The following is a 15,281-nucleotide window of genomic DNA, read 5'->3' as shown; positions in this document are numbered from 1 at the left end:
GTGCGTCATTTGCGCACCTTGGGAGGTCTAACTTGGCCTTGGTGGTCCACACCCTAGTTACATCGAGAATAGATTACAGCAATGTGATCTATGTGGCGTTGCTTTTGAAGACTGTTCAGAAGCTTCAAATGGTCCAATGGACAGCAGCCAGGTTTCTCACTGTAGCCGCACCCAAGGAGCACACAACTCCCCTGTTACGCCAGCTCCACTGGCTGCCAATTTGCTACTGAGCACAATCCAAAGTGCTGGCTTTAGCCTACAAAGCCCTAAACGGTTACCTGTCCGAATGTATCTCCCTCTATAAATCATCAAGAAGGTTAAGATCTTCTGGGGAGGCTCTTCTCTCTGTCCCACCTGCTTCACAAGTGCAATTGGTTGGGATGAGAGATGGCCTTCTCAGTGGTGGCTCCTCGACTCTGGAACTCTATCCCCAGTGAGATTAGATCAGTGCCCTCCCTCCTGGCCTTTAGAAAGAGAACAAAGACATTATTATGGAACCAACCTTTTGACTAGTAAAGTAGCACAGTACAAGAAGTAAATATGGAATATGTGTAATCAACATCTGGAATGGCCCGGTCTAAGAGTTTGGATCATGTGATTTTAACATTTTTATTATGTGTTTTTAATTTTTATACTTCAGGTTAAAATGTCCTATTATCTTATGATGAATTTGTCCTATTGTATTTTTGGCTTAGTTATATGCTGTTTGATTTATTATTTGTTTTATGTATGTAACGCATTGAATTTTACCATTATTTTTTGTAAACCGCTTTGAGTTTTTCTCACCCCAGGGGTGAAAAAAGAGGTAAATAAATACTATAAATAAATAAATACATTTTATTCCAGCTTAAGATAACACTTGTGTGTTCCAAGAATCCTTTTCCATGCCTTAGGCAGAGCGTTTAGGCTGGACAATAAGCAAATGGACAATTCCCATATGTCATAGTATAAACACAAGGTGTCCTACTTCTCAGCTGTGGTACAATGGCCCAACCAAAAGGAAAAATGTTTGGCTTAGCTAGAAAAGCCAGACACCTCCACTCCACCCACACCCCCAAAAAGGAGGGGGGGATCCTTGCTAGCAAAACTGGGACACAACTTGCTACTGTAGAGGGTTCTTCTCATCAAGTACAACTAACCAATCTTTCAACTGGCTATTGCAGCTGTGGCTTTAAGAGCACTTGATGAGTAAACAGTCCGGTGATAACGTTTCTTTCCATAGATAAACAAATGTACTTGCTGATTTATGCTATGGAAGGAGGGTTCATTTTTCTAGCCTGTTCACCAGCTGAGCTGCAAGGTATATCAAATACAAAAATGAATAGCAGCATGGAGAGGTCAGAATACTTAAAAGTAGAAACAGAAGGTCAATGAAAAAATATTCAGGGAATTCTCTGAAAAACTGAAAAACACATAAGCATGAATCTCCTTGGTCTTTAACTAAAAATGTAACTCTGTGCTTCTATTCAAACATGGCATTTTGGGAAAAGGTCCCAGGCAGGTGGCTTTATAGTTTTTCTAATTAGTAGTAACCCTGGGAAGCAGTGCTCCTTCCTAGTGAAAAGGTCGACAATTCTGACCTAAGCATATGACCAAAGATCAATGGGACGGCACTCTCATGTAAACAAGTTTAGGATGAGGCAATAAATTAGACTTAGAGTTAGAGCACGAGAGACATGTTTCTGTAACCATAACGTTACTATTGACACTAGGGGCACAGCCACTGTTCAATTATTTAGAATCCAGTTCCAAGAAAGCACCGATTCTATTACTGACATAGACAATGGAGAAGCAGTAGTTTTTAAGTAATTGAAAATCTTTCCCCACCAAGTTATTTCTGGATCAGAAACCTTGCTCTTGAAAGAGAAGTCAGGTGGTAGCTTATGGCATAGTTTCAACATTTCTTCTGCACTTGTTTTCATGGCATAGTCAAGAGAATGCAAAAGAACAAAAGCACCATCATGTCTGTTAGTCCCGAGGCAGAAGTTTGTATTAATGGTTCATGGTATCTATCAGAAATAATTTACATGACTGGGTAAAACTGAAGGAATTTGAAGATTTTCTATTTGGAAGAATAGAAATCTATATGTGCATGATTATGCTGCCTCCATTTTGTACCTGGCTAATTTCTATACCATTTGTCCATCACTGAAGCATATGAGGAGCACGGAGAACACAGGTTATATGGATGTTTCATAATATACAATCTATTGTATTTTTAGATCTTACAAAATTAAGTTGCAACCCAGGTACCTGTTTTTGATTCTCATCAGAACACAGAATGGGTTTTACCAAGCGCCTAAGCCTTCAAAACAATCATAGTCTCAACCTAAATCTTCAAATTACACTCCAGGGAATGGGAAACAAGTAACTGGCCAGATGACTTCTTCCTTCTTCTCATCACTATGTTGTACAGGTCATTACAAATCCATTCATTCAGGAATAGGAGCCTCCAGTAGCACAATGGGTTAAACACTTGTGCTGGCAGGACTGAATACCGACAGGTCAGAGGTTCGAATCTGGGGAGAGTGTGGATGAGCTCCCTCTGTCAGCTCCAGCTCCCCATGCGGGGACATGAGAGAAGCCTCCCACAAGGATGGTAAAACATCAAAACATCCAGATGTCCCCTGGGCAACGTCCTTGCAGACAGCCAATTCTCTCACACCAGAAGCAACTTGCAGTTTCTCAAGTCGCTCCTGACATTTTAAAAAAATCATAAATAACTGAAAATTCTCCTGGAATGAGCTTTTTATAAATGCCACAACATAAAATGCCCCAAACAGTTCATGAGCAAAAAATAAAACCAGGCCCAGCTTGTAGGTTTCCTATGTGAGTAAGCAAGGAAAGATTATGTTCAGGACTGTAAAGTTAATGAAATATTCAAAGAAAGCTAAAACTGATGAGACCTAACTGATCATCCCTAACAGCAGTTTTGCAGGGATTAAGGGATGGAATTATGGACTGCGAGGAAAGATTTCATAACTCCCTATGGGCTCATGCAGCCCCTCCTGTAATAATCATTTGTAGTTTCAACAGATGGGAGTTGAATCAGTTGCTGATAAATACACGTCAAAAATACGTCACATGTTACCTACAATTAGCTCTTTCTTTAGAATTATGAGGTCAGATCAAGATGTAATAACACATCTTTGGATTGAAATAAGTAGCAATTCTAAGTGATTCACTAGTTATTCTTTTTTTACTTTATTATACTATCCCTGGTCCCTTTAATTCCAGTTTCTATTACTCAAGCTTCTCTGCTGTTGGTTTACGAATTATTCATCAAAGCACAGGAATCTTTTGACAACCGGAAATGAACCCGACTATAAAAGAAAAACCAACATGAAGTCTAGCTGTATTGTCTCAAAATAATGGCCTGCACTAGGATCAAGCTGATATCTCCAGATATCTAGGTTTTGCCTTCTTTCATGATATCAGAAGAAAGCCTGCTATCCAGACCCACCAAACATCTATAATTATCTTGCCAAATCTTTACTAATATGTCGTTTAGTTCCTTACATTACATCCTCCAGATGTTTTGAACTACTACTTTCAGCATTTATGACTAATGGTGATACTAGCTGGGAACAATTGCTGTTCATGCCAGAAACATCTTGAGAGTACTAGTTTGAAAAGACTGGCTAAAAATATATAACAAATCAAGGTTTGTTCTTTTATATATATTTTCCAAATATTTTTGAGTTGTGACTAGCTGAATCCATGGATGCAGAACCCATGGATACAGAGGGACAACTATACTAGCATTTTTTCTATTTTTATACAAGTCATCAGCATATTCATAGACATCTGGGTAAACAGGTCTATTCTGAACGAAAGTAAGAAGATATAGCACCAATTATGATGATTTCTTATAAAGGACTTCACCAGATTAGACACAAGTACATGTCCTGGATTTTTAAGGAAAAGTATAATCACACAAATATCGTCAGTATTTCTTCACAGGACTTCCACATGTGTGTCTGGAGGAATCTGTAAATTGTGCCAGCATCAAAACATGCTTGCAACAATTTCTCATTCCTCTGCCTTGCTGTGCATGTGAGCACCGGACAGTAGTGATAGCCACTGCTGCATAGTGATCATATACTATGACTGCACTGTGAAAGATCTCTGTGTACTCAGCTACCTCTATACACAACTACAAGAAATTCACCCAACATTTTCCACCCACAGCTCTTCAACTTTATACACTTGCTATTCTTTCAAATCAACTAACTATAATTTGCTTGTTGACAGTTCATTTTAGCTGCCATGTCTACAACATTCCCTCCCAGCAATGACTCTTGTATGTTATTAAAATGCCCTCATGAATTTTAATCATGAACTTCCTGAATTTCCAGAGTCATCCATTCACAATAAATGCTGTGCGCTCCTACAGGAAGTAACCACACATAAAATTATCACACCAGTAGTTAATAAAATGCAAGACACAGAAGTGGGAAATAATCCTGTGGCACAAAGGAGGAGAGATGAAACTGGTCCACAAATATACATACAAACTATTTTCAGACTGCATTCTGGTAGAAGCCTTCACTTCTATAATGTCCTTACAAATTCCTGAGTCTAATTATTAACATTCACACACCAACTTATAGCAGTTTTCACATTCACTCATGCATGTTTATGGATATCTATGGGGAAATGGGATGTAAAATATTAACAGAATATTTCTCCATAAGTCTCGGAGTCTAAGACTATTCATAGCATCATAAAATTAACGTATACTATGGCTGGGATTTCGTGGTTCTTCAGATGTTGTCAAAACTGCAGTTTCCATGTTCCACAGAATCTGTCAGTGATGAGTGAATGAGGGGAGCTGAGATTCAACTACACAGTTGATCCTGCAAAAGTGGTGTTCATAAAAGTCAGAAATGTGAAGAACAGCCCGAAGTCAGTAGATTAGGATATAGTTGTCACAGCAGAGTGGTAATACAAGTGAGGAGGGAGGATCCTGATTCAAATCTTTGCTTAATCATGTTCTTATAGGATGAGAAACCAGTTTGTTTATATCTTAACCCCTCACAGCCTCTAAGGATGCCTACCATAGATGCCTGTCTGCCATAGATGCAGGCAAAACATCACAGATGCCTGCCATAGATAGACAGAATGCTTCTGGAACATGGCCATACAGTCTGGAAAACTCACAACTATCCATTTTAACCCCTGCTTATAAAGTGACATAACAGTATGGTCTAGCTAGCTAGCGTGCTATAAAGATAACAAAAGTGAAGGAACTCAAGACTTAAGAAAACCACTATAAAATCTAAAAATTACAATGAGGGTTATTGTAGTTTCTTGTGTGGATGTACATGAGTCATCATATCATGCAAATATAGTTTTAAATGGATGCAATAGAAATTTTCAATTGCATTCTACTCACTGGGACGAGCAAAAGTGATTCTCCAGAGATATAATTTTTATTGATTGATTTTATATCCCACCTTTCTCCACAAATGGGAATAAAAAGTGGGGTGGGAGATAATAATTTTTAAAATATTAAACTGGAGGGAGTTCAAAAGCATAGCAATAGCTATGGAGAAAGCCAACTCCTCACCATATGTACCAAGAAAGGTAGAGAGACTGAGAGACAAGCCCTGCCTTCTAATCAAAAAGCTCATACTGGTTTATTTAAGGAGATATGGTCTTTCGGATAATCTAGACTCAAGCATGTAGGGTTTTAAAAGGTCAAAGACAGTACTTTGTATTCGCCCAGAAGTAGAACAGTAACTTGTAGAGCTGTTTATCTACATAATCCCTCTAATTAACCCCTGGTTTTGGGTCTTTCCATAATTCTTATCCAACATAAGAAATGAATAGGAATAATGAGGTCTAAAAATATCTATGCAACCTAGTTGCCCACCCTGCTATGCACTGTTACCAGGGGTAAGGACCACTGACCACAGAGGGATTTACTACGGAGTAAGCATGCACACAATTATACAATAAGGGTGTTTGATTTCTTCTTCTTCAGGCATTTCAATAAAACTCTTTTTGGCAAATAATGGGGAACTATCGAAGATATCTGAACAGTTCATAAAATTAACACTGAACAGCTTTACAAGGGGAGTTCCTGGTGGTGCAGCGCGTTAAACCACTAATCTGCTGAACTTGCTGACTGAAGTTGAGTCTGGGGGTGGGCTTCTGTTAGCCCCAGGTTCTGCCAACCTAGCAGTTCGAAAACATGCAGCTCGAAAACATGCAAATGTGAGTAGATCAATAGTTAGTAATGGCACTCTATGCAGTCATGTTGGCCACATGACCTTGGAGGTGTCTACGGACAATGCCAACTCTTTGGCTTAGAAATGGAGATGAGACCACCTCTGAGAGTTGGACACAACTAGACTTAATGTAAGGGGAAACCTTTACCTTTATAAGTGATTGCAGATCATAATCAATGTAGGACACCCAGAATTTATTTGGTTATGAATTTCCCAAAAAGCCCCATGCTGCTAGGTATAACAAACTTCACATATTCAGACTGCAAAGGACAAATTTTAATCATGTATCAAAAAACAAACACCCAAGGCAGTAGTGATGAAATTCCAAACCATTAGCTATTCCATAGCCGTTAACAAATGATACTTCTTCCCCAGTCTTTAGTCATGTTTTTAGTGCCTTGGGTGTCTTGCTTTTCTCATCAGTGAAATTGGACAATGCTAGTAAAGATCTTTTTCAATTGATCCTTTGAAGGAAAGTGCCTCATCCTTGGGTAAAAGAGGCCACACCCTTCAATCCATTACTTAGGATAAACGCTGCATGTTCTTCTATATGTCATTAAGCCTTCCTTTTTAGTAGAGATTTTCAGAATTCTGCTGTTAGCAGCAAATACTCAACAAAACAGAAATGTATGAATGTCAACAGACCAGAAAATATGCAAATAGAAGTTTAAGAGCTGCACTATAGTAATGTGAAACACATGAATCAAAGGTTATAAATATGTTCAAAGGTTGATGGAAAATGCCCTGGAAAAAAATTACAAAGTAAATCATAAGTGGCAAGAATTGTAGTAGACTATTACTCCACCACAAATGTCCGATCATTACAGCTGTTAGTAGCTCACACAATATTTCATACTGAGAGATGGGAAGCAAAATGTATTTGGTTCAGTTGTCACTCAAATGAAGATAATGCACTCTTCCTAACTATTGCACACATTATAATGAAACTATCACTCGTGTTTGATTTTCTGCTCATTGTTCTATCAAGCTAATGAAAATGTGTACAAAATGAGCACTTGGGTGGGGTGGGGGTAGACTGGGGTGGATGGATATTGAATTCAGGAAAAAAATAGAATTCAGAAAAAAATAGCTATCAAGTCAACATTGATTTTATATAGACTCTATTGATGGGAGATCTCCAAGTGCCTCAGTCATCAACTGCCCTGTTCAGATTTTGCAAACTAGGGCTATCGTTTCCTTGACAGAGTCTATCCACCTATAATGGGGTCGTCTTCTTTTCCTACTGCTTTCCACTTTAGAGAGCCTTAGGGAAAATTGGATACAAAGGGTCCATTATCAAAAAGAAATGTTTACAAACACTGTATATTATGGAAAGCTGTGTATAAAAACCTTCTTGAAATATCATGGAGGCTTTAAAAATATTCGTGCTGATACAAAAAGAAGCTGGGGCAAGTGTAAGGTTGAGAAACTGAACAGTTCCATCTTTGCTTTGTTTTTTTCCAGTGCTATACGTGAAAATGGTGGATGAAAATTCAAGTTGATAGCCCCATGACAGAAATGCAGCAGTCAGTGATTCTCCTATCAACGTTTGTGACTATTTATGGCCCCAAAAATCCATGCACTGATACTTTGTTATTTGTATGTGTCAAACTGTAACTAACAGAATACGATAGAAAAATATTGACATAATACTCATACAAAGGGCACAATACTTGATTTTTGTTTTGCTTTGTTTTATACTTAGGGTAAATACCTGATGTAGAGCTGGTGGCATCACCCATTTACTATTTAAAGAGCCATAAACACTACACTACTGCAAGCACTGCAAGCATAAACAAGCAAATAGAAAACAATCAGTCTCTTGCCATTTTAACACAAAGCAGTTCATGATTTTAAAGGCCCAAAAGGATTTTTAAAATAACGTGAATCCTCAGATTGCCATTCAGTTGCCTTACTTGGAGCTGCAGGGAGAGACAGGTAATAAATCCATCATTATTATTTGATATATAACAAGATTAGTACACAGCAAACAAGATCACTATGCTGGCTTTTGTATTTGATCACACATCGGGCACTTTCCAATTATTATTATTGATGAAAATATAAACTCAAAACAAGAAACACACCTTTCCAGTTTTTTTTTAAGTGAAACATCCCAATAAATGAGGCCAATGTATTTCAATTGGCTTTAAAAATATTCACACACACAGCAGTGGACTGTGACTACTATAGGATTGCAGCCTGAATACATTTCACCAGACAGCCAAAAAGATTTAAATGGAACTTATTTCTGACTAGCTTGGAATCATAGGATTCGGGGAAATTGATAAGTATAGCAGTTAGAGCACTGGACAGTGATTCTGGGCACCAGGGTTCAAATCCCCACCCAGTCATGGAAAACTTGGACAAGTCACACACTCTCTCAGCCTCAAAGGAAAGCAAACACAATTACCCTATTAACAAATCTGGTCAAGAAAGCCCACTATAAGGTTTGCCACAAGTTAGGAATGACTTAAAGGAAAACAGCAACAACAGCAGCAACAATAGTCATCTTCAGTCCCAGGATGGGGGGAAAGGCAATATATAGAGAGATAAAATCAGGATAATTTATAAGAGATATGTATCAAGTGTGTAATTGTGCAAAACTATGGTGCTCATTTTTTTAAAAATAGAAGAATCAGATGGACTGTTCTATGTCATTTTCATGAATCAGCCATTCCTATATTTGATGTGTTTGTACTTAAATTGAATACATTCCACTTTGGCGACAAATTTTATACATCCCACCTAGGTGCACAGCTAACTCAAAGTGTCCCCCTAGAGCAGGTATGGGCAAGCTTTGGTCCTCCAGTCCAAAACACATCTCAAGCGCGGTTGGTGGGGATGAAGGGGAAGGCCTTTTGGGTGGTGGCCCCCCAGCTCTGGAACTCTCTCCCTAGGGAGACAAACAGGCATCCACTTTGTCCATTTTCCGCAAGGACTTAAAAACTTGGATGTTCCTCTGTGCCTTTGATTAGGAAGTTCACCAGAATGTTGGCCCGACCTTATCTAAGCTCATGCTTAGATAAGGAGTTTGCCTTCTTTCTGGTAAGCTCGACAGTTTAGAGCTAAGGGTATTACCTTTCTAGCCTGGCTCTTTTGAATTTTTGCACTTTCCCTCAGCTTTTATTTAGGAACCTGTGCGCTTACTTTGAGCCCAAACCCAGCCTCGATTTTCTCTCTGCCATGATACTGTTTTTATGATGTTGCTTTGAGTTTGAGATATGTTTTTGTTTGATTGCTGCTGTTGATTTTATTTTAATGTGTTTGTTTAATTTGTAATCTTTGGGCTTGTCCCTTTGTAAGCTGCTCCAAGTTCCCTTGGGGAGATGGTGGCAGGGTATAAGAATAAAGTTATTATTATTATTATATGGAGGCCAAAGTTTGTGCAAGCCGGCTCTAGACAACAAGATCACATGCCGGCTGCCTCTTGGCAACCCCCATGTTTATGTTTGTGTGCGTCCGCTTTATTTATATTTGAAAAGTTTCTTCCGACTTTTCCTAATGGCAAAGGCCTCTTACTTTGGGAGGCCCTTTTTCTGGAACCTGGTTCAGCTCCCTCCTCTCTTATTTACTGTATTGACATGCCATCTTTCTCACCCCTGGAACCTGGTCCAGCTCCCTCCTCCCTTATTTACTATATTTATGCACCGTCTTTCTCACTCCTGGTACTTGGTTCTGCTCCCTCCTCCCTTATTTACTGTATTTACTATGGTTATATACCACCTTCCTCACCCCTGGAACCTGGTTCAGCTCCTTCCTTATTTACTATATTTACTGTATTTATGTGCCGGCTTTCTCACCCCTGGAACCTGGTTCAGCTCCCTCCTCTCTTATTTACTGTATTTATATACCACCTTTCTCACCCCTGGTACTTGCTTCTGGTATGAGAGAATTGGCCGTCTGCAAGGATGTTGCCCAGGGGTCGCCCGTATATTTTTGATGTTTTACCATCCTTGTGGGAGGTTTCTCTCACGTCCCCACATGAGGAGCTGGAGCTTACAGAGGGAGCTCATCAGCACTCTCCTCAGATTCGAACCTGCGACCTGTCGGTCTTCAGTTCTGCCGGCCCCGGGTGATTAACCCATTGTGCCACCGGGGGCATACCAGACGCAATTTGCAGTTTCTCAAGTCGTTCCTGACACGACAACCCCCCCCCCCCAAAAAAAAACACTTGGTACTTGGTTCAGCTCCCTCCTCCCATATTTACTGTATTTACTATGTTTATATGGAAAATAGAATCATAGAGTTAGAAAAGACTCTTGGGACTTCCAGTCCAACCCTCCTGCCAAGAAGCAGGAAAATCACATTCAAAGCACCCCCCGGCAGATGGCCATCCAGCCTCTGCTTAAAAGCCTCCAAAGAAGGAGCCTCTGCCACACTCTGGGGCAGAGAGTTAACCCCTCCTCACTTATTTACCGTATTTACTGTATTAATATACCACCTGTCTCAGCTCCCTTGGAAACTTTTAAACAGAGGCAGGATGGCCATCTGTTAAGGATATTTCGATTGTGCTTTTCCTGCATGGCAGGGTGTTGGACTAGATGGCCCATGTGGTCTCTTCCAACTCTATTTATTCTATGACTAGCTGTACCCGCCAAATGTTGCTGTGGCCAACCTTCCCTCCCCCCTTTCTTTCTCTCCTTCCTTCCTCCCTTCCCTTTTTTTTCTTTCATTCTCTCTTTCCTTCCTTCTCTTCCTCTACCCTACCTGCTTTCTTTCCCCCCTTTCTTCCTTCTCTACCTATTCATGGACTGCAACTCCCAGCAGTCCTCCTGATCAATCTACCTACCTACCAATCTATCTCTATCTAATCTATCTAATGTATCTGGAGGATTGCTGGGAGTTGCAGTCCAGGAATAGGAAACATGAAATATGCAAGGATTGGGATGCTCTCAAAGAAATCCAAGGAGAAGAAAGCTTGCATCTTGGAAGCAGTGCATTTGGATCATCCTCCTCTACTAAAGGGTCTAGGGCAGTGTTTCTCAACCTTCCTAAGGCCGTGACCCCTTGATACAGTTCCTCATGTTGTGGTGACCCCCAACCATAAAATTACTTTTGCCGCTACTTCGTAAGTGTAATTTTGCTACTGTTATGAACTGTAATGTAAATATCTGATCTGCAGGGTGTATTTTCATTCACTGGGCCAAATTTGGCACAAATACCCAATACGCTTAAATTTGAATACTGGTTGGGGGGGGGGATTAATTTTGTCATTTCGGAGTTGTAGTTGTGGGGATTTATAGTTCACCTACAATCAAAGAGCAATCTGAACTCCACCAAAGGTGGAATTGAACCAAACTTGGCACGCAGAACTCCCACCACCAACAGAAAATACTGGAAGGGTTTGGTGGGCATTGACATTGAGTTTTGGAGTTGTAGTTCACCTACATCCAGAGAGCACTGTGGACTCAAACAATGATAGATCTGAACCAAACTTGGCACAAACACTCAATATACCCAAAACACTGGTGGAGTTTGGGGGAAATAGACCTTGACATTTGGGAGTTGTAGTTGCTGGGATTTATAGTTTGCTTACAATCAAAGAGCATTCTGAACCCCACCGATGACAGAATTGGTCAAAACTTCCCACACAGAACCCCCATGACTAACAGAAACACTGTGTTTTCTGATGGCCTTTAGTGACCCCTCTGACACCCGCTCACGACCCCCCTCAGGGGTCCCGACCCCCAGGTTGAGAAATGCTGCTCTAGGGGATGTTGGGAGCTCTAGTCCTGAAGAGAGTGTGGATATGCTATTGGGTGTTTTGTTTGCCAGAGGGAGTCATTTTACACATGTGCTGTAGTGTCTTTTTGCTTTTTTTGCTTGTGAAGTCCCTTCCGCTGTGTTTTTCAGTGTTTTTATGAGTGATGGTCACTCATTGGCCTGATATGTATATTGTGTCCAAATTTCATGCCAATTCGTCCCGGTTTTGAGTTATGTTTTTGAGTTATGTTAATCCCACAAACATTACATTTTTATTTATATAGACTTGCACTTTAGGATCCAGGGCAAATCAGGAATGGAGACTTTCTGTGCCCCCTCCCCATTTAAACTTATTTTCCTTCATGCTTGGCAATTAGGAGGGGGCATATTTTGAGCTAATGCTGCTTCTCTGGCTCCCAGCCTATTACTCCTTTCCTCGGTCAAAACCTTGGCATTGGCCTCTTTTCTGGCCCATTCATATTTCGGTCACGTGGGCCCTTCCGGCCAATGGGCTGGCTTCTCATCTCTCTCCCCCCCCCCTTCCCCTCCCCAGCAGCGCCGGCCAGAGGCAAGGCAGGGCTGGAGTTTGGCCAGCATTCAAAGAGGGGAGAAGCCAAGGGGAGGCAGCTGGGGGCCCCGCTTCACTCGCCAAGGGGAACCAGCGCACTCTGCCCCCCTTTTAGCGGCGGTGGCTCAATGCCGTGGAGCCCTGGGAGTTGTAGTTGGGTGGCTCTTTGCCCCAAGGCAACTCCCGGGGCCCGCCAGCCTTGAGGCATTGACAGCGGCTCCGGGCTGCCTTCCCGTCCCAAGTAGTCCTCTGCCTGGCGCCTGACTCACCGCCGTCGGGCTTGACCACCTGAGGCAGGCGGTAGGTGCTGACCAGCAGGTCCAAAGGCACGGAGAGGGCGCTCCACTGGACCTCCTTCAGGCTGGAGAAGCCCGGGCAAGGGCCCCCATCCATCTTCGCAGGATCCCGAGGGAGGGAAGCAAGGGGAGAGGGAGTCCTTGTCAGTGCGGCAGACCCCCGCCTGGCTCAGCCGCTCCTCCTCCCTCCTCCTCCTCCTCTTCTTCTTCCTCCTCCTCCTCCTCCTCCGCCACCTCCTTCCCCAGCCATGCTTAAAGGGAAGGGGAGCCCTGGAAGGCTGCTGCTCCTGCTGCTGCTGCTGCTGCCGCTGCCGCGTCGCCTCTTCCAGCCCCAAGGCTGCTCCCAGCTGACCCAGCCAACGCCATCCCAGCGCGGAGGGACTGGTCAACACGGTGCCATCGGCGCCTGCGCAGTCGCCGCCCCTCCTCTCCTCTCCTCCCCGCCCCGCCTGGGCGCTCCCTCCTTCTTTTCAAGGGGAGGGGGAGGGAGGCAAAAAGGGGAGACGCTCCATGCCTCCTCGCAAGAGCATCCCGCCAAAGCTGTCCCTCTCGCTCCCCCTGCAGGCCGCCCAGGCGCACTGCAGCCTCTATTTCCCCCGGGCGTGCGCCTTCCAATCATTCTCACTTTGAAAGAATAGGCATAGAGCAGGCACGGGCAAACTTTGTAACTAGCACTCCTTGCTAGTAGGACTGGTTGCCCAGTGATGGAAGGAAGGGAAGGATGGGAAAGAGGAAGGATGGAAGGAAGAGAAGCATGGAAGGAAATGGAAATGAACAAAATCTGACTACCACTATTTTTTTTAAAAAAAAACACACTCTAAAATCAGGACAGCAAATAAAGAGTAACACTCAAAAAGCAGAGGAATTCCAGACAAGACTCCACCAGGGCCACCTAACACCAACAAAGGAGTCCCCCAGGCAGCAATCAGTCAGGCTTTGAAGCTGCAAGGCCATTAAATGCTAATCAAGGTGGCCATTTGCAACACTGACAGTTGTCGCCAGTAGACAACTGTCACGCTGAACATTCCACAGATATATAATAAACCTCATTTGACTAGTTTCCAACAGACCCCTCAACCTCTGGGGATGCCTGCCACAGATGTAGCCGAAACATCAGGAGAGAATGCTTTCAGGGCATGGCCATACTGCCCGGAAAACTCACAGCACTCCTGTAAAATAGCCTAGTCAAGGAAAACTTATGCTACAATAAATTTGTGTAGAGATGCCACAGCAGCCCAGAGGAGAAAATAATGCAGAATTTGCAAACAAATGGAGAATTTGCACTTGGGTATCTGGAAAAGAAGACAAAGGTATATTTGATGACTGCCACAAAGGGGATTTAGTGAAATAAGACATGGGGTAGTTGCTGGTTAGTTATGTAATCCACATTGAGGAGTGTCGGAGGTCATGGGGGTTGGGTTAGAGCAGGTATGTGCAAACTTCGGCCCTCCTGGTGTTCTGGACTACAACTACCACAACTCCTAAAAGCTTACCTGCTGTTAGGAGTTGTGGGAGTTGAAGTCCAAAACCCCTGGGGGGTCGAAGTTTGCCCATGCCTGCTCTATACCTATTACTTCTTAAAGTGTAAGTGTGGTGAGGTCCTAACACATTTATTGTATCATGAAGTCTTGGGAATATATCCTGATTCCACAGTAACCGTTACTCGAAATAGCATCTGTTGAATCAGGATATAGTCCTCAAAGGTTATAGTCCTCCAATAAATGTGGGTTACTTATTATTTATGATGGAGCTGTGAAGTAAATGTAAGAATGATTGACAGTGAAAATAATGCTGGCCAGTCACAAGAAATGTCTTGGCACAAGTCTGATGTGTTGATCATAATAAATTATCCAATCTTGGCACTAGGTAAGCTAATTCACACACAGGGTGCACCTATACTGTAGAGTTAATGCAGTTTGGCACCATTTGAAGTGTCATGGCCCAGTGCTATGGAACTCTGGAGCTTGTACTTCAGTGAGAGCTGAGTACATTTTGGGAGGGAAGATCTTGTAAAACTACAGCTCCCATGATTCTGTACCATTCAGCCATTGAAGCACCGTGGAGATTGTGAGTACATCTACACTGTAGAATTAATGCACTTTGATACTTCTTGAACTGCCACAGCTTTTTAGCCCTCTCTGCCAAAGATTGCTGGAGCCTCACCAAACTGGAAATTCCAGGTTTCCATAATATTGAGTCATCGCAGTTCAAGTGGTGGCAGTGTAAAATGCTTACCCCCCTTCTGTCTCGGAAGACACCTCTTAGGATGCATCTGCATTATAGAATGAATGTAGCTTGACATCACTTTTATTGCAGTCATTCAGTTCTATTGAGATGTAGTTGTACAAAACCTTTAGCCTCACCAAACTGCAAAGCCTAATAATTCACAGCATTGCACCATGGCAGTTCAAATGGTGTCGAACTGCATTCATTCTACAATGTAGATGCACCCTGAGTGTGAATTACCTTACCTAG

At 42.2% G+C, this 15,281-nt stretch overlaps 1 protein-coding gene across 1 annotated transcript in view; it reads right to left on the bottom strand.

The window, feature by feature from the left end:
* The window catches only part of GAREM1 (GRB2 associated regulator of MAPK1 subtype 1), a 114,285-nt gene extending 101,065 nt beyond the window's left edge, over positions 1–13,220 (bottom strand). The window contains exon 1 of the mRNA XM_060775231.2: positions 12,780–13,220. Coding sequence (XP_060631214.2) covers positions 12,780–12,903 — 124 coding nt within the window. The 5' untranslated portion in view covers positions 12,904–13,220. The remainder of the gene's footprint in view (positions 1–12,779) is intronic.
* Positions 13,221–15,281: the final 2,061 nt, after the last annotated feature.

The sequence above is a fragment of the Anolis sagrei genome, chromosome 4 (genome assembly GCF_037176765.1).
Source record: "Anolis sagrei isolate rAnoSag1 chromosome 4, rAnoSag1.mat, whole genome shotgun sequence".
NCBI lineage: Eukaryota > Metazoa > Chordata > Lepidosauria > Squamata > Dactyloidae > Anolis > Anolis sagrei.
The sequence above is the reverse complement of the archived record's forward strand: the minus strand, read 5'-3'. Positions and strand labels throughout refer to the sequence as shown.